This window comes from Bombus pyrosoma, linkage group LG8, assembly GCF_014825855.1.
Source record: "Bombus pyrosoma isolate SC7728 linkage group LG8, ASM1482585v1, whole genome shotgun sequence".
Classification (NCBI taxonomy): Eukaryota; Metazoa; Arthropoda; class Insecta; order Hymenoptera; family Apidae; genus Bombus; species Bombus pyrosoma.
In genome coordinates this window covers 8,358,698-8,386,622 of record NC_057777.1, presented here as the reverse complement: position 1 = coordinate 8,386,622, position 27,925 = coordinate 8,358,698, and the positions used below count along the sequence as shown (strand labels likewise).

The 27,925-nt window shown below is 34.3% G+C and overlaps 1 protein-coding gene across 3 annotated transcripts; it reads left to right on the top strand.

Annotated features, from left to right (window-relative positions):
• Positions 1–8: 8 nt before the first annotated feature.
• LOC122569898 lies at positions 9–27,898 on the top strand. 3 transcript variants are annotated; one of them, XR_006317612.1, is made up of 30 exons: positions 9–258; positions 3,948–4,132; positions 7,792–8,123; positions 8,631–8,788; positions 8,980–9,083; positions 9,360–9,712; positions 10,179–10,347; positions 10,425–10,540; positions 11,000–11,106; positions 11,179–11,524; positions 12,038–12,315; positions 12,895–13,135; positions 13,209–13,439; positions 13,969–14,376; positions 15,844–16,047; positions 16,222–16,621; positions 17,198–17,445; positions 17,540–17,818; positions 18,195–18,394; positions 18,455–18,752; positions 20,030–20,180; positions 20,323–20,485; positions 20,905–21,067; positions 21,252–21,430; positions 22,536–22,962; positions 23,548–23,627; positions 24,196–24,366; positions 25,457–25,554; positions 26,888–26,942; positions 27,388–27,474. XR_006317612.1 is itself a non-coding variant. In XM_043731534.1 (29 exons), exons 2-29 carry the CDS (start codon positions 4,104–4,106, stop codon positions 27,534–27,536), a joined length of 6,036 nt encoding a protein of 2,011 aa, XP_043587469.1. In that variant the 5' UTR covers positions 9–258; positions 3,948–4,103; the 3' UTR covers positions 27,537–27,898. The 3 variants fall into 3 exon arrangements, 2 of the variants coding, with proteins under 2 accessions (XP_043587469.1, XP_043587468.1); XM_043731534.1 differs by lacking the exon at positions 25,457–25,554 and having other exon boundaries at positions 23,551–23,627; positions 27,388–27,898; XM_043731533.1 differs by lacking the exon at positions 25,457–25,554 and having other exon boundaries at positions 27,388–27,898.
• Positions 27,899–27,925: the final 27 nt, after the last annotated feature.

Sequence of the window (27,925 nt, the reverse complement as noted above, 5' to 3'; positions counted from 1 at the left end):
AGAATGAGTTAATGTGTCAGTCGTAAGCGCGATTCCGTCGCGTCGCGCACTTCGACACACCAAAAGACAGAATATCGTTTCAAACAAATTCTTTTTACAAATTTTACAAACGGGCCTGATAACAGAAAATTCTTCCATCGCGAATAATTTTAGTAACATAATATTTTTTCTGCCGCGAGTGAGCAATGATCAGTGTGCTTGTTTAGAAGGTGATCTCTTTGACTTCTTGTGAAGATTTTATGACTATGTTTGGAACGTGTAAGTAATTTAGTTTCGAATGAGAATAATATTGATAAGAATTAGTTGTTAGTTTCGGAATAATTTTTTTGTGGAGGGGCTGAAATTCAAAGGAAATGATTAATTTGGAAATGTATCGAAGTGTCATCTGCCCTCATTATGAAAAAAAGAATGAAAGAGACGAATAACAGTAATTTGGTAAAAACAAAAGTGCTAATATCGAATTAATTTATGTCACTGAACTATTTAAAAAATTTGGTAACGTGAACTTAATTATCCTCAAATCTACCGATGCTTAATTATCTGTAATAATCGGTGGAGAAATTAATATAAACAAACTTAAAACAGTTTTGAAATCTTGAAATCGAAAAAATTCGACCTACCGAATCGTCTTCAGACGCGACAAAACGTCTCACAATATCATGGTTCGCGAAAAAGTGTAAATTTTTATTCAAAAGTCGACAAAACAAATATTTTTCTCTTCCAAATACTTGCTTTTGACACCTTTTTCAAAAGACAAAGCACACTTCTATACCCTTTGCTAAAAATAAAAATCTTCGAATTTGTTACTCGACTAACTGAAAAAATGAAGTTCTACAAGGATTTGGCCTTAATTTCTTATAAACAGTACATTCGACGAGAGGAGAAAAAGTGTGTAAAGCAAAGAAGGGGAACATTTTTAAAGCATGACACAAACGCACTCGAGCGACACAGCGATTATTAATCGCATCAATTAGAAGATCGTCCTTAAAGATTCAATTCGGTTAATGAAGCAGACTAACTCTGAATAAGAATCAGCGCCGAGATGCAAACAGATGCATTTTCCTTTAAAAAAACACTTTCAATCTTTAGTTCAACGATTGAGAAAACTGTATATACACAAAGAATTATCGCTATCACGCTAACTTCTTATGCACTTGGCTCGATCTACTATTTCCATTATATCAACCTGTTGGATCATCCATAGACGCGGCCAGGTTTGAACAAATCTTATTCGAAATAAAAATAAAGAATGACAAATCGTTCGGAATGACGAATCGTTTTAACCAATTTATTACTTTTAAAATTAACTTTGTCTTCTATTAGAATCGATTTAAATTTTCGAATAATTTTTTATTTCGATTATTGCTTTCGAATAATACGATTTAACTGATAGTGTCTAACAATTTACAATTACTCCAAAGAATTTTAAAAAGTGCTGTACAACCAACAAGATAAATAATTTATAGCATTCTCATATTATACATAATAAAATATTTTATTATATTTCGAAAAATTATTCACAACATTCGAGAATTAAGTGACGCCTACACAAACCTAGAGGCGACAATGAAAACCGCCGCGTAAAAATTTTCTTACGCTTAAAAGAAGCAACGTGCAATGATCCTAGACGATAGTTACATCAAACTGATTCATACTGGTTAATTCATCCTTTCTCATTGATATGCGCGTTAGCGTTCAACTCTTAGAAGATAAACTTCCTTTATGTAAATCCTAAATCGTTTCCCTTCAAAGGATAAGATCGGTGTAGCGCCCTACGTGATTTCCGGTCATGCGACAGTCCTCTGGTCTTAAATAAAATTGATCCCGTGCGTGGAGATGGATTATGAGTAATGGATTGCTTTTCATTCGGGGAATCGAGAGACGACGATAGTATTCGAATTCAGTGGATGCTGATTCGTGACCTGGATACATTAGGTGTTCTTCGGTTAAAGTGTAATTCCTTTTCTCAGGGAAACGTCTCCTTAACGTGTGAGCTGGGAAAGACGACTTTTGATAAGGTGACTTTTAACATTTTCACGATACTCTCGATCTTCTTGATCCTGATAAGAAAAAATAAAATTTGAACAATTAACTTTTACATTTGTTTTCGCAATATTCTCTGATATTTTTAACTCTAAACCACGCTAAGTTTACATCGTGTGGATCATCGATGACCAGTAACCGTTTGGATTAAATTATGTACTTCTTAAGAATGAAGTGCTTCCTGTACTTTATGTGACGAAAGCTATCATCGCTGATATTTATCCATTATAAGATGGATATCATAGGATATATAAATTATCATAGGATATGTAAATTAGAATGAAATATCCTGAAATTAAGTAACCTGAGTCGAGTTTAAAAATACATTGTCATATTGTTGATCGTAAGATTTGAGACATGTTGATTCAGCCTTTGTAATTTTCAACCCTACACGGAAAAATATAACATTACAAGATTCAGATTTTCAACCATTTGTTCGCTTTATTTAATCTTATTCATTGCAATTTAATCAAGTTTATATCCATAAAAGAAAAGAAGTGAGGAAATCATTTCTCAGAAAAATTAAACGTAGTTGCTCTAAAAATATAACGAAACCAGTGAAAAGAATAATAGAAATAGAACCTCCTGGTTTTATAAGAAATGAAACAAAATTTCTTTAAAAAACGATATTCTCTTCTTCTTTTAAAATTACTTCTCAAAGAAGTTACATCAATTGCACAAACGTAGTTATTGTGTGGTGTTGTGACTTTACTACGGAATATTACATTTTGCCATAGAGTTAGAAACTATATTTATTATACGATAACTTTTTATTTCTATTTCGATATGGAGGAAGAGTTTAAATTTACTCCACTTTCACTTTAACTAGGTTAGCTTGAAAAAAATTTTATTGATTTTTGAGCCGTTTAATTAATCAGGAATTCTAAGGAAGAAAAAGAAGTAAGAAATTTGATTGCTCATTACGTAAATGGAGAGCAGGAATTCTCTTCCTTCTCTTCGAGCCTTCGCTTTAAAGCCTGCTCGTTACAATGACCTACTCGCCAGGTTTGCTCGATATATCGATTTTCTGAGGACAACAGGAGTGTTCATGAAGAGCTTGCTACCTTGCTGTTTCAAAATAAGAAACTCGCCTACTGTGATTCGCAAGTGAAATAATATGGAACGTGAACTAAATTGTTCGATTGCTTGAGATGCGAATTTACCTTACTTGTGCGTTCTTGAATTATTTAAGTGGTACGCGTCAATGTTTCTTCAGACAATTAGTAACGAAATTAAATCAGTAGGCTAATAATGAAATTTCAAAAATGTTCTGCTCAATTCCGAGGCCCGAGTTTGTTGTCATTTGCCAATTTTAATGTTCGTAAGGATTTTGTACTAGAGTTCCATTTAAATCGATAAATTTCGATTTTGGTGCTTCAAATTCGATAATCTTGGTATTTAAATCTACTGAAACCATATTTATTCGCAGGTGCATTAAATGGTTTCATGAGAGGAACTTTGGTATTTCTAAAATGAGTCTTATTCGGGTCACGGTATTCTTGAAGCTGTACATATAAGTTCATTTTTCTCATAAAGAAAATTAGAAATTTAAAAGAACTTCAAATTCAAAAAACTGTATTAAAAGTTTCGGAAAATATGAATGGCAAATTGGTCTGACGCTGTAATTATTCGCATAAATATATTCAATACGAAAAGAGTGAAGTGCCATTTATGAATCTTTCATGATAATTTTTGAAATTTTATTCGAAAAGTAAAATTTCACGTTAGACCGTTCGAAAATTTCTCTCTTAAATTAATGATGTAATATAAACCAACGAAAACCAGAGATTAAAGAGATAAAGGGATTATGCGAAAACGTATTGTTGGTTACGGGGTCGCAATGGAAGTCAATAAACCATGACGAGTAAGAGAGTGTAACAGTCGGAGTGGTATTAATAAATTAGTGTCTAGTTGCTACAAGCAGCGGCAGCGGCAGCAACAGGAGCATTAACAGAAGATGGTGGAATAACAGACAGGAGAAAGGAAGAAGAATAGGAAAAGGTGGCGGCAATGATGGAAACGAAGATGAATAGCGACGCACTTCCGATTCACTTCCTCGCATGTTCTCCAGCTGTTTAGTCCCTTCAAGGTGCGATTCATATTGAACTTAGAAACATTCGATTATGTATACTATATATGTACAATCAATAATTTTTTATGTTAACCATTTGTAATATATTTTGAGAAACATTGAATGTTTTGGAAAAGTGGCATTTCTCAAATAAAATATTTCTAACATTTTTGCAAGCATTGAAGCTCTTAGAAAAACAAAACTCTTTTTATAAATTTTAATTCATAAATTAAACTTTCTGTCAGAGACATGTACCTGCTAAGAATAATCAGTGAACATGTTGAAATATCGAATACCGATATTAATAGCTACAGAATAGTTACAGAATACATTGATTGTCGACCTATTCTTGCTTTGTATCATAGTAATCTCGAGTCTGTTACAGTACTGTTATAGAACATTTTTCTCTTATTTATGCCTATAAACAAAGTTTGGTCAGAAAACCTGGGACACCCTATATGATTATCAACGACAGTTTTATTATGGTGGAATTGTATTTATCTGAACCATGTAGGTACTTCGTGTAATTGGAATTTATTGATTATACATACCATTATCCACGATTGCTCGTTCGAATAATAGGGATTTAGTTAATCAAACATTAAATCAAATTTTCCTGCAATTAATGGATTTCAGATAAACGTAGTTCTATTATATTAAATGATTCAATTGCGACAACGAGATTACGAAAATCATTGACCATGTTAAACACAACAATTTCGTTCAACAAGACAAACAAACAATTGAAGAGCAATGGAAAATTCTTGGTTCTTTCACATCTGCCCTGTTTCTTTTTTAAAATTCAACAACTCGTAGATCAGAACACAATTTCATCCTAAACAATTTCATCCTAAAACAATTTCATCAAACAAAAAATTGAACGAAAAGATCAAATTTCTGCTTGCATCCTTTCCAACTCGAAATCCAAAAACTTACAAAAATGACACGTTCAAAAGCGCACTCGTATCATAGCAAATCGACCGAAACCAACATCACACAAACATCCACCCAACACCAACAAACACCTACATTCGAGTGCTCGCGATTAAGGCCATAGTTACAGCGAATGCGTATTCAGACGAACTGGCGTTCTGACGAACGAAACATCTGAACACTATGACGCGTACACTTATACAAATCTATATACAGACTTTTAATTATTGAAAATAATAAAAATAATATAAATTGTCGATTACGTCGACGCATTGAGTTGGTCAGAACGTTGAGTCGTCGAAATATGCATCCGCCTTAAATCGTAGCCTAAAACTCCACCCAATACAGTCTGTCCCACAAGAGTGGCGTACTGGCGATATCCACGAAAGTTTATATCTAATGAGACAAAGATCGAGTTTATATTTAACGAGGTCCTATCGAATAAGCCTTGTCTTATAATGTTTCAACTTCGTTTAAAGTCTACATTATTGAAAAGATCTGAACATTCCGAAATGAGTGCTGCATACGTTTGAAGCGATCGTCCACGATGCCACTGCATTGGACAAACCGTTCAAGTCATCCGATGCAGATCTCAAAAAAATGTTTGGTATTACGAAGCCCAAATTGAAAGATGTTTTAAAGTCAAGAACGTTAATAATGCGCGTTCGTAAAAATATATAAGGTACTACCTATATCCGTATCTGTGGCAGACTGAAAAATGAATAGAAAGCGTGCCGAAACTTTGCCAAGCTCTTCAATTTGCCAATCGATAAGAAAGGAAATTGGACGCGTTATTAAGTAAAAGCGTATTAATAGTTTAAGTGTACCATCGATCGATACTAAATTATTTACAAATATATTAACTTTTGCTAAGATCTATATTAAAATCCATATTAGGACAAACTCGTAGGACAAACTGTACTCCTCTCGCGTTTATCCCTCGACCAACGTTGGTGAATCGATTGAAAAGTTTTGCGGCGGTTTCCTCGAAGCGACTGGAATCATCTCGAGGCGATCGGCCGTTCGCGATGCCGACGAAGAAGGTGACATTGTAAGAGCGTCTCTGGTCGTTGATCGAGAAGGTGGCAGAGTGTCGCGTTCGAACGAAGAAGAGGAGGAGACGCTTATCGTGGCCGGACCGTGACGGTGCGTGGCGGCGTGTGCACACGCGTGTCGTTCGTGTGGGATCAGATTATCGGTGTGTCAGTGCGAAAGAAGACAATTGACTCGCAGCCGCCGTCGTGCTTGCCGGGGGCCTTCTGACGTCACATCCTGTCCTCTAGCTAGTCGCGATCTCGTTTGGACCACGGCACATCAAGGTACGCAGATTCGTGCGTCCTCAATGTTTGGACGCAGAAAACTGTCCCAGACCGGCCTAGCACGTGAGATCCAACCGCATCTCGCCGATCTGCTCGATCCTTAAACTTCGTCTTTTCCTCTTTTCCCATCTTCGTACTTGCGCTTTGCTCTTCTTCCACGAAGCGACCACACAATTCAAAACGTGAAACGTGCAGAATGAAATTGGAGGATGTTGGTACGAGAGAAACCTACTTCGAAAGTGATTTTTTTCGGTTGGATTTTTTATGTGAATTATGGGCGGAGGAGTGCCGTTGAGAGCGGTGGTTAGAAAAGTGTGTGGTACGGCGAAAACCGAAGAAAGGACTAATTAGAGTGTGCAATTAAGTTGAGTTTCCGGGACAGTGTGTCAGGTGTGAGTAGCAGTTCAGATTGATATTAATGATCCTTATCGATGGAAGTGCGGATTTGAGATTGGTTTTTAATTGAACTTTTCGACCGTTTATTTGAGAGTAAAACTGATGTACCATAATTCAACCATTCAGTAACCGCGATAATTAACTACATTTTTTAAATTTTAATATCACGGTAGATTAATTTCTTAATATCCTTCATTTCTTCAGATTCTTAGATTCTTAAATTCTTCAGAAATAAGACGATTAATAGTGACGGAATTGGTGAGCTTAGTTTTATATGGATCAATTGGATTTCGTTGAAATACGTATGTATTTAAATCGTTGTTTAAAATTAAGTACCGATTCTTCTGCATTTCCCAAAAATGATTGGCAAACAAGATAGATCGATAAAAATAATACAAATATTTTAATTCATGAACGTTCCTTTCGAAATTTTCTTCACTTCGGAAATCGTCGTTGATAATGGTGCTACATTCTTGATTAAGACTAACTCTCTGCTCTCTTGCCTGATACTATTCTTATTTTCTAAAAATAGTTACTAAGCGTTTTTTTTTAATTAATTAAAGTAACATCACGATCTTTTTAAGACGCAATTGTCAGCAATGATATTTTTGCTATACCATGCACTCTGTGCATTTTTGCACCTTTAAAACTAAGATGCACAAACATCTGAAATCAACCAATAACAATCCAAGATTTCTCGTTGAAACTATTTGTTTAACTGTTCACATTTCCCAAAAATTATTCCTAGAAACGGTTATGCGATAGATGTATAAAAATAACACCAATATTATTTTAACTACTCGATATTTTTTTACAAAACAGTTTTAGCACTCTGTTTTCTCTTTCACATCTTCCAAAAATTATTTCTAAAAATTATCAAGCTATAGAAACTAATAAAAGTAAGTCTGGAATTATCCTAACTTATCCGACATTCTCTATATGAAACCTTCTTTGCTTTCAACAATCCACAACAACAGCATCATCTAAATAAAATACGAAATACTAGATGAACGTTGCTCGATTTTTCAGCAAGAAAACAACGATGATCGACCACAAAAGATGGATCTTCAGAATCCTCGTTTGGGCATACGTTTACGCGATCGTTTCAGCGAATTTAACAGATTCGTCAGAGATCGATCTGTCCAACGAAATGGACACGTCCACTACCACGAAGAGAACGTTCCCTGACAGGTGTCTCGTGAAAACTGAACCAGGACCGTGCAAGCAGAACGTTCAGAAATGGACGTTCATCAAGACTGAAGGGAAATGCAGGACTTTTCTTTACGGTGGCTGCTTAGGAAACGAGAATCGTTTCAATTCGGAAGTTGAGTGTCTTTACCATTGCGTGGGTGGTCCTGAACGTAAGGAAATACTTTGATTACTTTTGTCATTTATTCAATTATTTGAATATCGTGATTGGATAATGTACTAGAAAGAGATGAGGTAATTGGAAGGCACAAATCGATTAGTATAAAAATACAAAAATAAAAAAAAGGAAATAGTAGACTTCTATTAACATCAGTACTTCCAGAATAATCAATACGTCCAATTGCTAATTTTTTACAGAAATTTTATGAATTTACAACGATGCATTTTTAGGCGTTTGAATAACTTTTTTTTCTTTTGTATAACATGTGAATGAAATTTTTTCTCCTTGTATTGCACATTCTTTTTTATATAATTAACTAGAAAAATCTTTGTACGATTTGTCTCCTGAAAGAGACAGATATCACGCAAAATCGTAGGAGACAGTAAACTAAAAGATGCCACGGAAAATTTTACCATGATTTAATTTTAATAAAAACTTGGTACCTTTCCAGAGAAAATGTAATTTTCGTAGTATTTTTACTGAATTTCTGGTTTCTTAGATACACTGCCACCTTATTTGATCACAAAGGGAAACGTATTTGTAACGAGCACTGCAACCACGAACACACTGCCTTCTACCACCGCCATCACTCCACGACCAACGTTTGCACCGCCGGAACCAACAAAACCACCTGTACCAAAGTACAAAAGAGGAAAGGTGAACTAACTTCCCTAAATCTGTCTCAAAATCTATGGCATACGATGCAAATATATTTAATTTGATTGAGACAAATAATTCAGATATTTCATAATATCACGGTATTAACTATAATTAATCTAATAATTCGTCGCTTAACAAAGGAAATAATTAAGATAGCAAATTTGTTAACGAGAGGAATTACTCGACAGGAACTAACTTTCATGGAGTCTGGCTACGAGAAGACTTTTATGTTCGCGCAAAGTAACACGTTTATTCAGCTGGACGGTAGCGGTATAAAACCTTTCCAACTTCGGTGAGTAATCTTAACTATGCTTCAAAGAATTTTAAATTGTACGCATGAATCACACGAAGGACAAACTGATTAACGACATTAGTATATAAATCCTTCCGTATCTTTAACATTGAAATTGAGAAATCTGTAAAGAATAGGATCGATCAGTTCCACTTTTGAACAATTTATATAATCAAGCCAATGTCGCGTTATCAATCTCTTGGCACAAAAATACGAGAAATCAACGTTAATAGGAAAATTTTGATCCACTATTCTAAATATGGATCTAATTTGCAGACTGTGTCGTGAGATATCTTTCAAATTTCGCACGAAATTACCCCATGGTCTGCTGGTCTACCACAGCGTGAAGGATCGACCAGAGAGCTTAGACCCTTATGCTCTGTACGTGATCGTAGAAAAGGGTCAGCTGAAAGTGGTGCACGTGTTCGGAAAGCGGTCAACCAGCCTGACCGTCGGCGAGGGGTTGAACAGGGACGAATGGCATAGCGTTCTGGTGAGAATCGACGTCCACGGAGCGAAATTAATCGCCAGGGTGGACGATAAACAGGAGGAGACGACGCTCGAAGTTCTGGAGCACGCAGTCAATTACGGAGTGTCCGAAGAACTCGCGTCTGTTGTCCTTATTGGAGGTAATGAAACTTATTTTTTACTTCTGATTTGCTGATTTTTGATTATATATCTTTAACAGAAGTTTACGCGTGAAGAGTTTAACGATGTATAGAGCGTTAAAAAATCAAGATGTGAAACTTCAAGGATACCTGCATGGTACTCACTGAAGGAAGTTTAGTTAACTGTACAATTTTTAATGAGTTGCCGTATTTCTATTTGTAATTTGCATTCGATTAATTTATATACTTTAATATTACGAGCGGTTCTTCCTTTATAAAAAAAATGTCCCGAAATATTTAAATTAGATATTGCTAAAGCTAAGAAAAAGAAAAGACGATCTTGTCGGAAAAGTCAGCCAATAATTTCAACTGATTCTAAGTCGCTAATAGTCCATTGATACAGCTATAAACAATGAGAATTAGGAAAGAAAGGAAACCGTAGAATATATTAAAACAGTTTTCTCATGAATTACACAATTTTCGTTAGGGTTGAGTTCCGAGGAGAGACTGCACGGCGTGAAGTATATAATAGAATCGTTTGTTGGCTGCATAAGAGATATGGTTCTCAGCTCAGGCAAATCGGCAAGCGATTTGTTGCCCATTCAGCCTCTGATTGCCACGAAGCACGAAAATGTGAAAGAGGGCTGCATAGACAAGTAAGGGAGTCGTTGAAATATATTACGATAATTGTTATCGCTATGTTCGAATGATTCGCTTGATAAACAAATTTCAGATGTAGAACACGAGAGAATCTCTGTTTCATCTCGAGCCAATGTGTGAACCACTATAATAGTTTAACTTGTGACTGCTTTGGGACGAAGTACGAAGGAGAACGATGCGATGTATACAGTACGTAAAAAGAAAATAGTCCTTCGTCATTTATTTACATCAGGAAAATAAATAACTCGCTTATAAAATGATAATTTTATATTCGATCATAGTTATAATTATAGGATTTTTTATTTATTTAGAAATATCAGAAATTAAAGTTTCCAATGATTTCTATCTTATATGATAAGTTTATTGATAGATAGAATTTATTGTTTATGGTTCACCCGATATTTCTTAGCCATTTGTCCATGATACTATATAATAAGATTTTATTTCCATGAAATATAATCGTACAGAATTTTTGTTCCTCGAAGAATCGAAAGAATTTCATATATTTAATTTAATTATTGACCGTATTACTAGCATATGAACGTAAACAATATATTTTACCTACGAAGGATTAACATATAGAATTTAGATGCAAACTTTTGTCCAAACTTACTGACACATCTTGTATAAAAGAATGATATATTTCAGCGGCCACGATCTTAACATTAAGAGGTTCTTCATACGTCTCGTTCCGCGTTTACGATTGGAAGGACAGAGTTCACTCGTCTGTGAACAGGATAAGCCTTGCATTCAAGGTACTTAATAAAGAAATTTTTATCTCCATCCGTAAAGAAATTTCTCTAATATTTCTATTAACTTTTATAAAGACAAAATGGGACGACTCGGCTTTATTTTACGCGTCCGGTGAAATCGATGGGACGCCACACTACATAGCAGCATACATCATGAACGGATCAGTTCACGTTGCATTAGATTTCGGCCACAAATCGAAGATCACGACGAAGCTAGGCGATTATATCACCTCGAACCATTGGAATAATTTAACGATATTTCATAATGGATCTTTGGTGTTCGTTAGTCTGGACGATGAAATCAAAGTGCTTGAAATTCCTGGCGAGAATTATAATATGATAATCGATCCTGAGATCTACATTGGCGGTGGTCCTGAATTGCACAAGAAGAAAGGCCTTCGGTCGTACAATAATTTTGCAGGTACGAATCTTTGTCAGTTATTATAATACTTAAACTACAGCCAGTTACTTCGAAATTTTATATATCAAATCAAAGTGATTTCCATTTTCACTAGAAAAATTAGAAATTATTCATCCGCTACGCGATTAAGAAATATCAATTTCTCTCTTCTATATATCACTTTATTAATTTACATTTCATAACTTTTTAAGGTGTAATACAGGGAAATTAGTCGGACAATTACTCGAAAGAAATTTATCCTTTGAATGGCACCGTAAATTCTTTAAAATTGACGACTCTTTTTTCAAGTTGACTTTTGCTTGTCTAAGACCTGTAGCGATTTTCATATTTGATATTTGATTCCTTTTTAAGTGTCAACAAATTTACATGACTCGATCACCTAAGAACATCTTGTCGCTGTTGTTTAATGATTCAGTGATCTGGATACGTTTAGAAAACGCATATTTATATCAGTAGCACACGCTCATATGCCGACTCCAAAAGATCGATGGAAATCGATTGAATTGGTTTCAGGTTCGCTGAAGTACGTTTTCTTCAACGACAAGTCCATTATTTATGAGTTGAAACGTTCCAACCCCATGGTGCATTATATCGGTGTATTGGCGCCAGAGTATTACGAGGCAGATGTTGATGTGATTCCAATAACGTATCCGTTCGCGGACAGCCACATTTGGTGGCCAATAGCACGCACCGACTCCCTTAAACTGAGCTTCGACTTCAAAAGTTCGAAACCGGTGGCTGTGGTCGCGTCAGGGAATGTGACAAGTAATCGTAGTCTTGGATACTGGGAGGTATGTTACGAACATCTTATTCAAAAACGATAAACAAGATGAATAGATTCGTTCAGAAAGATAAATTTTTCTAGTAAAGTTATAGAAAAATTTTCTAGCAAAACTTGTATAGTAAAGTTATTGGGGAACTGTTTAAGAAACTGAGATTTTCTTAAAGAAACTTATATACATAAATTTAACATATCATCTATAACTTTACTCTACTATATAAATTTGTACTTTGTTCGTTGGAATCCCATAAGAATTCTATTTCCCACTTGCTGCCTTTAGCATCAGATTATAAGATTAAATCATTCTATAAATAATAGTGTCTCGTTTTTTAACGAACCTTCGAAATAAAATAAAATCTGTTTTAATTTTAATCCAAACGATGGCTTCCATTATTATTTAAAGTTTGCTCAGATTCTTCGCATTATTCTTCCAACGCAACAAAATTTCAAGCTGACTTCCTTCTACCTCGATGTAGAATTTCGGTTAAAAGAGACATTTTAAAGTATCATCAAATTTAAACTGTCAAGTATCACAAAGTAACAGCATCTTTAATTGTCTATTACGATTTACGAATTTACAAATGATCAGCTGCGCGTGATAAACGACGAAATTCGCTTTCAACTGATCCCGGTGTTAACGGAGAACATCACGGTTTCCACCGCCGTCAAATTTCCCCCTTACAATACCTCTTGGCACGCGGTCGAATTGAATTACACGAGAGGAGAGCTCAACGTCCTGGTGGATTATCGGAACAAACACAGCAAACTCTTCTCCATGGCGTTCGAATTGGGCGACAAAGTTATCATCGGAAGTGGAAAAAGCAACGCGGGTAAATTCAACATTTTTTTTTAGAAACTACGTGACCAGAACGTTAAATTATAACGCGTTGCACTCTGCCTCAGGTCTGGTTGGATGTATGCGTGAAATACAGGTGAACGACGAGAGAATAGAACCTAGACACGTGATCAATACCGATAGAGTGATCGGCGAGGTAGCCTTGGATAATTGCCAATTCGTCGATCCTTGTACCAGACCGAACACTTGTGAACATCAGGGGAAATGTTCGGTGACAGAGGACAGAATTACTTGTGACTGTACAGGCACTGGCTACATCGGGAAAAATTGTCACTTTAGTAAGTAAATTTTCAGATTTGTTCAAAATATTTGAAATAACGTGAAAAATTGTATTTTTAATTAATCTGGACTATCTCATCCTATGCTGCAATACATTTTTTGCCTCTAGAGTATTAATTTCTGTTCTATAAAGAAAGAAGAAAATAATAATCAAACATCACGACTACTAAAATTTTTTAAACAAACTAATCTTTCCCAAGAATGCTGAAGCTCGACTGAGTAGCCAACAACGTAATAATCTATTAAGTTGTCCGAAAAGTGTCTTTCTTTTACAGACACGTCTTTTACAACGACGCATCTTTATACAAACATGAAACCTAATCTGTTGAACGTTTATTTTGATAGAACAAAATGGATCATACGTAATTCGATAAAATAATATAAAACGGAAAATGTTGTGCATCCATTATTTCCTTATAGAACGAAAGAAACTTTTCGGACAACCTAATATTATAGCGTAATAATCTATCATGGTAAGAGAATTAATAACGCGAGTAAAAAATGATACAAAAATATGTAAAATTTCAGCTATATACAGAAAAACCTGTGAAGAGCTAGCGTTATTGGGATATACCCAGGACAGAGCTTACACAATCGACATCGATGGAAACGGTAGATTCCCTCCAGCGAATGTAAAGTGCGAGTTCCAGTCTATCGAGGACTCGACAAAGACTATAGTAGAACACAATCTACCCTCACAAGTCGACGTTAGATCCACTGCAGAATCCGATTTTTCTTTCGACATCAAATACAGAGAGTTCACTGCAGAGATGCTACAAGAATTGATCTCACATTCGTTGTACTGTAGTCAGTACATCAAGTACGATTGCTACAAAGCGCCATTGGAATTGCACAGTGCTACATGGTTCATTAGCTCGAAAGGAACCACCGTAGACTACATAGGAAATGTGACTAGGGGATCCTGTCCTTGTGGAAGTGAGTATTAGAACTTTCACATATTATATATGTCGGAGATGAAAGAACACCGGAGCCTTCCTTTGGAACTTTGGGAAAATCCCGTAATATTGTAATCTAGATTCTACCATAGCCGTAATTAAACAATTGTCATTCAATCCGATTGTATTTATTCGAGATTTGTAACAGTGAGCTTGGGCTCGAGGCGACAATCAGTCGCCAACGTAGCCGCGGTCAAGGGATGAACGTTTGTCTAACAAAGGTATGGAGTAACAACAGTATAGCTCTCCTTAAAAGAAATAGTTGTAGGGATACTTGACAGTAGACATTCCAACGGTCGCCACACGCAGACCCTATTCTCTGGGTAAGATGATTGCCAGATATCGATGCGTCTCCGCAGTGCATGTTCAGCTAGCCTGAGGACCCGTTATAAATCTTAAGATTTAGTTAACTAAAGTCCTTCAAATGGACAAACAGTCTTTGTCCCAACTACGGGAAGATAGGGGAAACCTACTTTCTCACGAACGACGCTTCCCGCTAGCAACTTTTCCTCAAGGGCGGCTACCATCCTTTTCTAACCACCAATATGGAAATTGACCAGCAATGTCAATTTTCCTTACCTTCTGAACGAAGGCATCGCTCCACGAATCCGATGATCTCGTGCCCTTAGACACACTCCATCATAGTTTTCCTCAGTGGCATCATCGCGACGGAAAGTCACTTCTTTTCGTACGATCTCATTGACGAGAAGGAATAACGTCTTTACGATCAGTGAATATTCCACGTTTTGTTAACCAAGAGTCGGACTTAGATTTTGTGAGAGCGTACATCTATTATCTCGTTGACCGCGGATTCGTTATCGAACCTAGGATCATTGTCATTAGCGTCTCGAGCATCTAATTACCACGGTTACTTGTCGATATCTGTAACAATCATATTTGCTCTAGTCAATATCTTCTCTATTGCATAACGACAATGTCTAATCACAACGAAGATTCGGTTCACGCCCTTAACCCCAACCCTAATTATAACGCCAACCCGACATATATTATATTCGTTATTCGTTAATATAGTAATTAATTATAACGTTCTGTTCATTATATAAAAACCATATTTTAACGAAAATCCATATAATATAAAACGTTTCAGGATGAATTAGTGACTTTAATTATCTCAATCGCGTGATTTTCCGATTTATACGAGACACAAGAAACCTTTATTTAGAGAAACTATGCGGCACAGAAGGGTTAAAAGTGCTTTTTATACTTCGTAAAATAAAGAAGTGAAACAACAATTATCATAAGAAATACTTTAGATTTGATATCATAGCAAACGTTACAATGATTTTATATTTCATATCTTCTACGTAGAAATTACACTTTCGTAAATAGAGTTCTACTACATTTCTGATTCGAAATTACCGTAATAATCAATAAAGCTGACAATGTATTAATATTAATGAAATATCGATTTCACATTTATGTTTAGTGAACAGGACATGCGTCGATGCAAATCTAAGCTGTAACTGTGATGTTCTCGCCGGAACCGCAGGAAAATGGCTGTCTGACGAAGGATACTACGAAAGACCAGACTCCTTAGGCATCACCAGTATGGTGTTTCTGCAACAAAAAGATCTCGAAGACGATGCACAAGGACGAATTACCTTGGGACCGTTAGAATGTGTCGAAACTAGTAAGCGATGTTTCTTTATCAAATTAAATTTAACTGTTTTGAGTAATTGGTTCTTTAGATTCAATAGCTCTCATGACGCATCTTCTACATTCTACGCCGATTCGTAGATTCACAAATTTAATCGCACTCGAGAATTGTTAACTATCGTTAATTATTACATTCGTTAATTTTTAGATACACAGAAATACGTCGTCACGTTCACGACCTCGCAATCGTACATCGAAGTGCCTGGTTGGAGAAAAGGAGATATAGCATTCAGTTTTCGAACAACTGGAGAAAAGGCCATTCTTCTGTATCAACCACCAATTAGAAGCAATTATCCATCCTTCATGGTTGCTTTGACTTCAGAATTTCGATTGACGTTTAACTTCACTCTAAATACTGGTACTATCAGGGAGTTAGAGGTGCAGAGCATAAGAAAATTGAACAATGGCGACTGGCAGAAAATCTGGATCGACTATAATGATTATCATGTCAGATTCATGATCAACACCGACTATCAAATGGTTGAGTTGTTACCTGAAGAAGAGTTTGGGCCATTCGAAGGTTCTATGTTTATTGGCGGAGCCACCGCGTGAGTATTCTTTTTTGAAGTGTCTTCTTTTTAAAAAAAAGAGAAATATAGGAATATTTAAAGAACGAAAGATTTATGGATATTAAAAACATTACGAGACTGAGACTGAATATTAAAACAGTAAAATATTATAAATTATTAGAAATGTTTGAAGATTGAGAAAAAAGAGGGAGAACAAAGTACTGTAGAAAAATTAGAAACCTTTCTCAAAAATACCTTAGAAGATAACAAAACCCACGAATTGTTAATGCTTATCGTGGAAACCGAATTATTGCGTTAGTCTTTCGTGTATAGTATATTCTCTCATTTTCGCTAATAATCTCCCAGGTGATGCAACGCTGATTAAACACTAATTGAGAAATAAATATCCGAAAAATTAAAAGAACAAAATGTTAGAAGAATTAGGGAAACAAAAAATGCTTAGAGATTTAAAAAAATATTAGAAAAATAGGAAGCTACGAACATAGAAAATATTAGAAACTATTAGGATTGGTTGGATTTAAAAATGAAAAGCATCTTTATAGTCTCAACGACTTGACCAAAATAAAAGAATAAAAACCGACTCTCGTCTCTTAGAGAACACTTGAGGACTTCTTCAGTTCGCCAAGGACTCATCGGCTGTTTTCGTGGTTTGGTTGTGAATGGGGAGATTTTAGACATTCACAGCTACATGTCGGTCCATCTATCCGAGATCATAAAGGACTGCAAACCCTCCTGTCAACCGAACAAGTGCCAGAACGGTGCCAGATGTGTAGAACTGTGGAGCAACTTCGAGTGCGTCTGCGAGAACAAATGGGCTCACCTTGGCACCTATTGCGAGACGAGTAAGCTTCTGCACCCAATTTCAAATCTCCACTGTCACCTATGTATTTCCACATTTTATCTCTCGATTCTCGTTTTATCGATTCGATCATTTAGATATAAACAACAAGGCCTTGACATTCACTTCCCAAGGTGCGTTTCTCAAAAAGAATTATTTTGGTAAAGACGAAGAAAGCGAAGAAACAGTATTGTTGAAGAGTATACTGTTACAAAATATTCTGATCAACTTGAGGACTTATGATACTCATTCGTTGATCTTGTATGCGAATGATCATTTGAATAATTTTGCTCATCTTTATATCTCGAATGGCACCAGTATAGTGTACCTATTCAATGCTGGTAATGAGATTAAGAACATCACCGTGGAATATCCAGGTAATTAAAAGGGATATTTTATTAGGAATATTATTTCAGAAATATTTTGGGCTCTTTATTGAACCTGCTGCAGTCCGCGAATTGCCCCAATCTTATTGTTAATTATTTTAACAGACGGAACATAGGAAATTATCTTATTTTAAAATTTCATTTTCATAGTATCAATTTTTTGTAGTCCTATGAAAATACTACTAATAATACGAACATTAATATATTTGAATTATCGACATTTATATTTTTTACATTAACTAATTAGCATATAAATAGATAGATTGGTGTTCCAATACTTTTTGTAATAATGTATAATATTGTAGCCAGTAATTTATAATATTATATATCTTGACATAGCAATATGTAACGTACAAGCATCTTCCAGGTGTGAACACAGGAATTTCGGTCCAAATTGCGATAATTCGGAACGAAAAATCAACGACACTTCACGTGAACGAGTACAACTCTACCCTAAACGCCACTCCAATCTTGCTCGACACGTACTCGAATAAACCTTGGATAAATCCGGAAAAGGAAGTACTGGCACCTCAGAGGCCACCAGCACCGCCCAGCAATTACTTCCAGGTGAGATTTCAGGCTTTCAAATTGAATCGAATGTATGCAATGATCAGAAATCTTACATAGGTGAATCTAGGAGGCTTCGATTCGAATGATCTGCTGAGGTTCGGCAAAGAAGATATGCAAATTAAGGGCTATGTCGGCTGTCTTCGTGGATTGATGATCGGAGAATATCTAGTTGATTTGCCTAGTCTTGCGAACGAGGCTAATCACGAGGGTAGCAAAGGAGTGCTACCTAATTGTCAGATGAAATGTGACGCTACCCCGTGCAAGAACAACGGAACTTGTACGGAAGATTTTGGAAGACAGGAGTTTTCTTGTAACTGTGAATTGACGTCGTACTTTGGGGAACATTGCGCTGATGGTGAGATATTTTTGCTTTAAGTATATTCTTTCAAGGCTTTTTTTTTTGTTTCGTTTTTGAGAAAATGATTTGAACAACAAAATTTATCCTTCTTTAATTTATGAATTATGGAGATATCTTGCAACGTGATATCATTTATACTATTTACTAGATGAAATACTTTCTGTGTTTTATTATTAGGAAAATTAAAAATATTTTGTCCGACTCATCCGATCATTAAATAATTTAATAGATTTACCTAGTACAATGGTTAATTTATTCGATCGCAATGATGGACTTGCTTCTTTTTAAAATATTGTATATATTAATTTAGAATGAATCCATCGATAGAATAAATTGTTTATAACATTTCTCATATTTCATTCAGTAAAGAATAATTCGTTCGGTCTCTTTCGTTAATAGAGAGGAATTAAACATAGAAAAATTAGAAAACGTAGAAAACGATGCTGAATGTAGAAAGACAAGTGTTTTAAATTTCATGTGAAACAACATTTAATTAATCAGTTGTAAATATTGAGATATGAAAAATAGGCACGCGAGATATTTTCAAAGAGATCGCGTGAGCGACATCATGTCACATGATACCTCATCTACGAATATTGCACGCAGTATTCATTAAAGTAAACAAGAAAGAAAACCCTAATAAACTTGGATCTAAAGCTCATTTGCGTTGAGGTTAGAAGAGATCGCATGTTAATAGAAAACGTTTTCACATGAAACGTCTAAAATGTCAATTAGTCATTTGGATACAATGCACGTCTCACCAGAAAATATTATATGCTTTTAATAAATAAATCATATACATAAAGATACGATAGATAGAATGTGAAATTTATGTTTCTTAGATATTTATTCTTTCTTTCTTATTTATATTTCTTTTATTTATTTTAGCAGATACACTACGTGTTCTTATGTTTCGATGCAACCTTCTTTCGACACTTCCCATAACGATACAGAGACCAATTGAAAAATAAATTAGACCAATAAAAAGATGATGTCACTTAGAGTTTTATGCGATTGTACTTAATAAAATCAATCCTGAAAAAATAAAGTCATCGCTCATTTACAAATGATAAGACCTTGAACAACTAATAGATTACCTAAATACTAAAGATATAAATTGTGTTAGATAATATTAAATTATAATAATAAAAATAATTTGAAAAAATAATTTCTGCTACACTATTATATTTGAGAATTATTACATTTCTCTAGAGATTTACGAGGATTTTGAAACTTAACAAATTCAATAGTACAAAATTGACGTTGTTTGTTAGAAAAGGGAGCAGACTTCAGTGGCGAGAGTGTTTTGCAGCGCGAGTTCGACCCGGTTGACAAAGTGAACCAAGTGAAGGTTCAATTAGCATTCTCAACTAACGATGTTCAACAGCATACCATGGTTCTTTTACTTTTACAAACAGAAAATAAGTAAGTTTTTCGTCGTTTTTCTATGTTTCTAATCCGTACACTATCAATCAATATATTTTATATTTTGAATTCGTTCCAATGATAATCACGATCTGAAATCGCTCTTGAATCCTAGATGTCTTTTGAAAGATTTTTTTTTCAGAAACTACTACTTGCTGGTTGCCTTGTCGTCACAAGGTGGGCTGATTTTTGAAGAAGACAGAGAAGGCTCCGCATATGAAGTACGTTTACGTCCGGGAAGCTTCACAAATGGAAACCGACACAGCATTTACTATGTTCGAGATAATAATACGACCACGCTTCTGGTGTGTTATTCTTGCTATTGTTTCAATGCTTTTCTAGTTTTACAAGTAGACTGTGCATTTTTATGCAAATTAATATTCTTGAGAATTACAGAAGTATATATTCGATAGATTATTAATTCACCTATCAAGTATTATAGAAAGCACTATACTTTGGATATTTTATATATTTTTTCATGTTACTTGCATTCCGTTTAATTTTCCACTTTCGAATTTTCTACCTAGATATATAAAAACAGTCTGTTAATAACTACTTATACTAAATACAGACACGCCGATGAATACTTAAAACAAATCGCATTTGATGTAAATTGAAACGCCTTGCAACATCCGCCGTCGAATATCTGTCGAACAGATTAAATTTGACTTTAGAATGGCATACCATCTCCTAAAATGATTGACAATCCCTTTACTGGTTGTAGATCGATCGGCAGCCGATGCAAATGGTGCCAATGCCAGTGTTGAAGCCGAGAGAAGACGAGGACAATAGTCCAGGCGTGACAGAGATTCAACTAGGCGGTCTGAACACGACAGATTCTCGATTCAGCGGCAATGAATACAAGGGATACACCGGCTGTCTGAGCAGTGAGTGCTACGTTAAATCAAGCCGCTATGAAAAACAAAAGTCTGTCGAAAACCGATAACAGTTTATTCGTCGACAGTAAGAGTCGAACCGTGGTTTCTAATAGAATACTGTCTTTCTTATGTTAGACAAAACGATCGTCAGCCACATTGCGATTACGAAATGACGGATACCCTCTTCTTGTAGACGTCGTGGTATCGATCAACGGGGGACCTAGCATGAAACCGCTCGAGGAATATATGCTATTTACGAAACAGGGCAGCGAAACGGTCAGGGCGACGATACTTGCTGGAGTGAGGAGCGCCCAGTGCGCGGTCTTTCACACGGAACCACGTGGCCCTGATCCACCCAGAAACGATAGCGTTGTAAGAAACTTTTTATTATCAAACACTACAACAATAGTAAAGCATTTATTTAAATATTTTTTATATAGAAAGTCACTCATACTTAGTTAAATTCTGGTACATACCATTTTGATAGGTTCTGCGATATTAACACTTTGACTTGGTCATATATGATCGGCCACGGTTTCTCTTGTGACGCCACGGTGGTCATTGGTGGCCGGAGCGCTTGAACTTCTTACAATTGTAGAAATACAATGAAAATTGACAGTTAGAGCATTTTGAATATAACCGATAAATAGAAGATACTTTGAAATAAAAAGTGCCCCATTGAACGATTAAACATTTTTATTAGAACATCAATAAAAAAATAAATGAGAACAAATATTGCATCTAACGGTGCACTGTGTTTGCATCCATATCTTTAAGGGGTAATCTACAAATATTATTATAAACACACCTTAGAAAATAATCGTAAATGCTGCTTTATAATCATATAATTGAAGTTAGAAGTGTGANTCATACCTTACTGTAATATATAGATTGAGCAAATACTCTTTACTAATATCTTCTACATGTTTCAACAATATATTCTGGATGTTTTGCTTACGACGAAATAACGAATACGAATTTGTTTGTTGAAATAAACGAAGCCTTGTTATAGTATGTCGCTATCAACTGTTACCAAGGCGCCACGGTGGTCACGCGTGACCACCAATAAGATAAACGGTCCATTGGGGAAGAATGTTGTCTTACATTATCAATTTATTATTATTTTTCCATTATATGCTTTGAATAATAAAAATACTCTCTTGACGTCCTGAGCGACATGAAACATGTGATTCCGGCGTGACAGTCAAAGTGTTAAACGTTGATGGAATATAGATATTGGTATAAGAAATCCAGTTAATGTAAACTGCGAACAAAGTTATTATATTATTTAACATTTACGTGCACACGTTATATTATCAAAGAATTTTGTTACAATAGCTTTCAATTAAGCTTGACACGTTACTATCTTCGAAATACATACTATAACGATACAAGACATTCTAATATAGTAACTACGGTATAGCAAACAACAATATAGTAAGATGAAATAAGCATTAATATAATAAATATGTCAAAGGATCGCAACAGATCCTGGATGGAGGATCCTCCGAAGAGGAATTTATATAAATCGCAGTATTCCGACGCGACACAGGAGGAACAAGGTGCTGGTACTTACATCTTCATCGCATTGTGTTGCGTATTCGTTACCGCGGTGATCGGCTGCATCTATGAAGTTTGGCGAAGCGCAAGAAAAGATCGACGTCGAAGACGCGAAGCTGGGATCGCTGGCTCGCCTGTACTTTCATCCTCCGGATCTCAAAGATGGCAATCTCAACAGTATACGGATCAACTAGCTGGTGCCGTGAAAACGGTAGGCTTCAAGAACATGACGGAAGATGAGAAAAGACCAAATGGCACGCATAAGTCCACGGCGAAAGAGTATAAACCGCTGGCCAACGCGGAGTCGAAAGACTTAATTAACGATAAAAGGGTTCATATTAAAGGTAAGTTTAAGATCGTGATAAATAAGCTGCAAATTTGTATTTGAAGATGCAAAAGTGAATAGAATGCATATATGAAATATGTAAAATGTTCAAAATATAGTAATTATTTATTTTATATATTTATTTACAATGATAGTCTGGAAAATTAACTGTAGAATTTTATGATTTTCGAGGATTTCAATGTTAATCAACTTTGATAATAACAGAAAGGATTTTGATTGGTTGAGAAGTATGAAGAGCATAATTGTCATAAAACATCCTAAATAGAAAAATAGAGTACAGTAATAATTTTGAACGTAATATCGTACGTGTACTTACTATTTACTGACTGCTTACACTTTTTCACTCTTCATCGATACAGAACATCGGTTAAACGGGACTCGGAAAACCGAAACTCTATTATAATAGCTCAATGAAAATATTAGAAGATGAGCTATACATAGATGGACTACTAAGAGAATTAACAATCGTCTTCAATAACGATAAATAGAATTAGGATAGGAAATAGAATAGGAAAATCGGAATTATTAGAATATAGATTATCGTAGAAATAGATTGGAAATTATTTAAAATTATATGTTACAGCAGATGAAGAACCAGAGAGGAAGGAGCTCCTAGGGGTAAATACAGGCATCATCACTAAACCTCCGAAACCAAATCCATTCGTAAAGATTTTTTCTTTTTTTTATAAAAATTACGTATGTTAAGTTCTAAGCAGTTTGCCAAGTAGATTTTTCGATAGTATCTCAATCAAGGAAAATTTTTTTTTATTCAAATTGACACGATTTCATGATGCATGTGCAACAAATGTCTTATTCGTATTTGTATCTACTTTGCAGGCTCGCTTTGAAATACTTTAAAACATATCGAAATAAATAAACGAATACCTGATCACGATAATTTTTTAATGTTATATAATTCTAGTAACGTGAAAAATATTTTACAAAAGAATTACTCTGAAAATTAACGTTTTCTTCTTGGTAAATCAATTTTAGTTTATATATTGTGAAATGTTGTTAGTTTTTAATTTTTATTACAAAAATGATAACACCAAATTTTCATATTCTGATCGAGAATTTGTTATTAAATATTTCAACGACATATGCTACTTTTTACGGTACGTTCCAAGGTGTGGAACGATAAAACAAAATTTATAAAAGATTTAGAAAACGATAAAACGTACAAGGATTAAGTATAAATTCGGTTTCTACGCATCGAATCATTGATTTCCAGTCAATGGAAGATCTGCAGGAGGAGCCAGAACTGGAAGAATGTGAAGAAGAGGAGGCGGCTGAGGAAGAAGAAGAAGAAAAAGGAGACGATTCCAAAGAACAAAATCCAGATGAGGATGAGAGACATCAGTTGAAAGGAGAACATACTGACGATAAAGATTTTGTCAAGTCGGTAAGAAAAACATCAAGAAGTTATTCCTTGAATAGATAGGTCTTTGTCCTTGAAATACGAATCCGGTCCGATATCGCAAGAATCTATTTTTCAAAGATCTCAAACTAAACGTGGAACTAAGCTAAATTAAGAAACGAAGAAAAGTGTTGAAAAATGATCTTCATGATTTTATTACTTTGATATTCGTATAAGTTGATTAACCCATTAAGGACCAAGTAGTGGATATGGATACATAAACGATACATAAATCAAAAAACATAAACAAAGTAACTTGTCCATATAAAAAATATCATTTTGTAAACAGAAACTGTATGTATTGGAATAATAGACACTTTTCAAAGGCATATTTGCTTATTGTATCAAAAGAAGACCTGTTTTAAGAAAAGTTTATCATATTGTAATACTATAATATTTGAATTTCTTCCATCTTCGTACTATTATATATAAGAAGAAATGGTATTGAAATAGATTCTAAGTAAAAAGGACTAAAGAGACAGAGTTCAATAATGTAAATTGGCCGAAGCAAATGCAAATGAAATGTTGCATCAACCTGAAATAGTCCTTAGTGGGTTAAACTGTTACTCGATTATATCAAAATGAAGAAAAATTTGTAGTTTAAGGACAGATTCGATTTCACCACAAAGTAAATGTGTTCAAATTTTGTTGGATATATTCATTATTATTTGGCTGCGATGTGACACATCAGCGTTATTCATATCCATCTATCATACATTTGTTATTTATCTCTGTCGGCTTTGTATGTACGTCCCTTACCCTTTCTTTTTTATACATATAAATACAAATATAAATATGCAATATTGATTATGTTATACGAACAACGAATAAAACATCCTTAAGGAAATCAATTCTAAAACGTTGTGCCATCTCACTCCTCGTAAACCCACAAAACACATGAAAGAAAATTATACCATAATACCCATAAAAATCCTAAGACGCATAAACATCATTTTCTCGGCTATCAATTAGATCATCATGTCATATGGAACACGAATATAAAAAAAATCGAGAATAATTCAAAAGTTTCGAATGCGGACAAACATAATCGAAAATATATGTATAATAATTTCAGCCGGAAAATTCGTCTAGGATAAGTGTTGAGGAGAGTGTTGACTCATTAAACAACAATCCCGAACACGATGACACGAAAACGCAGTACGAAGCTTAGAGGTATCAGTGTTATCGTAAAGCTTGTTGCATCGTTTGTTCTTATGATCGTTCGTTTGCTTTCTTCATTCTATCCATAATGTAATTTCCGTTCACCTACTACGATAGTATAATAGTTGATGTAAAGTGAATCTTTCTATGCATCGTGTGTATGTTTTATTTAAAATATTGATGCGAATTACATGACATAGGAATACCTAATATTGCATGATTTAATGCGACTTATCTGCAAGAAAAATTGTTCTTCCTGCTCTTCGTGTAGAATGGTGTGTACAAATTTCCAAATATATCTTTCATTTTATATTCCACAAGCAGTATTGTGGAGGATTTTAACTAATATTATATAACTATATCATAATCTTTTACTTGTTATACCATCATACCCAGTATTAGTTAAAATTCTTTTTAGGATATAAAGTGAAAAATCTATCTGGAAATTTTTGCACAACAGCGTATATTGCGTTTTTATTATATTAGGTCATAGCATATGGAAATTTATTACTCCTTTTTTTATTGAAACAAAAACGTATGTGTTCGCCTATCATCAGGAACAATGTTTGAATCGATATATCTTTCCTATTGAGATATATGTACATATAACAGTGACTAATATTCATTAGACTGCAGAATAACTAATAGGAAAAAGCAAAGAGAATAGTAAAAAAAGTATCCAGCAGTACTTCAGTCAAAAGATCCCTATATGAGATTTGTATAATTATCCAATTTTCTATAATTATATATTAAGTACAGAATATCATTACATTATAATGATGTTCAATTTTATATAAATTATGTTGCGGGCCAAGAATGTATTTCGTGATACAATCTGCATACATAAAGAAAGAAATATTATAAGAATTAATGAAATAAATATTACAGTGCTTAACAAGTAAATTACTTTTTTACGATAATTTTCTCTTTTTTTATAAAAATTTGAAAAGACAATATTACAACTACAGTAAGTAAGGATGAACTTTAATAAAATATTTGAAAAAGATATTCAATTGCATGAATGAAACTACGTATTTACCAATTTTCAGCGACAAATAATATGAAGATTTAAAAATTAACTAGAAGGAAAGTAATCTAAAAGTTGAAGATTATAAAGATGCATCAATCAATATTGCATGAATCATAAGTATAATGGGAGAAGGATCGATACAGTACATTTGAGTGCATGTTGCATTAAAAGAAATATTTTTATCATAATTTCTACAACGACTTTCATCCTATTTTAAGTTCTTCCATTGTTACTTGGAATGAAATCGAAATAATATTTTTTCTATCTAAGATATTGAAGTTGAAAATTACTTAAAACAAGTTTAATCTTATTTAGGCCATCACGCTAAATGGTATTGGACAACGAACGACAGACAAAAATTTTTCTGCAGGTCAGTATTAGCTTAATTACTTGCGAGAAAATTATAATGTGTTAATAAAAAACAAAAATAAAAATAACATTGTCCCTGTTTCCATATTTCATAACTAAAAAAACTGTATTTTTTACAGTTTATTGCCTTAGAAAATTAAAACTTAAAAGTATAAAAAAAATAAATATAACATAAACTTGTCACTTTTAATAAATTTATAAACTAATTAATATATCATTATAAAACCAAAAGATGTTATGTACGCTATATAAACAAAAAGATAAATATATTTCAATCTAGCAACATTCGTGTAATACTACAATTAAAGAAAATAAGAAAATATAATTTTGCCCCAAGAAGTAAAATTCTTTCGGAAGCTCTGGTTGATTGTTATACAATTATACAGCTTTAATATTTATTCCCAATATATTACTTACTTTGAGAATCTTTACGTGTACCTTTCTAGATTCTGCAAGGCGTTTCATTTTCAATCTACAACCAATCTATTTACCGGACGATCGGAGAATATTTGGAGGTCCACTGAACTATGTTGGTATTGGAGAATATCAATCAAGAAATAGAAATTCCGTTGAGTCAGTATTGTCTTTGGATTGATGCTTCCCGAATATATACGAGAATTTTTAATTTCACGCTATATGCATTGTATACGCGAGCATAACTAATTTCAAAACAAATGCGAAATAAAAGAATCCATATGTGTGACGATATACATACATACAATAACGAATGTTCATTAAACATTTCATGACAGTTTCTACGTTCGCGAATGCAAGAATCTATAATTTATTTTAAAAATATGTAATATTTACTGTTTGGACGTTAATATAAGTTGACACCAGCAACGTAACATTTTCGCTGTTTTTTCATACTATATGTTGACAGATGTCGATTAAAGAAGTCCGTGAAAATTTGATGCGTTTATTGAAAAAAGGAAACAATAAAAATTATTTCTGATACGTTTTTACTTTTACATAATATTTCCT

Coding starts and splice junctions, on each gene's coding strand:
- LOC122569898 (XM_043731533.1), top strand. CDS start 4,104: ATGTTCTCCAGCTGTTTAGTCCCTTCAAG. Junction 8,789..8,979: donor CAAAGTACAAAAGAGGAAAG/GTGAACTAACTT, acceptor ATTACTCGACAG/GAACTAACTTTCATGGAGTC. Junction 16,622..17,197: donor TTTATTGGCGGAGCCACCGC/GTGAGTATTCTT, acceptor CTCGTCTCTTAG/AGAACACTTGAGGACTTCTT.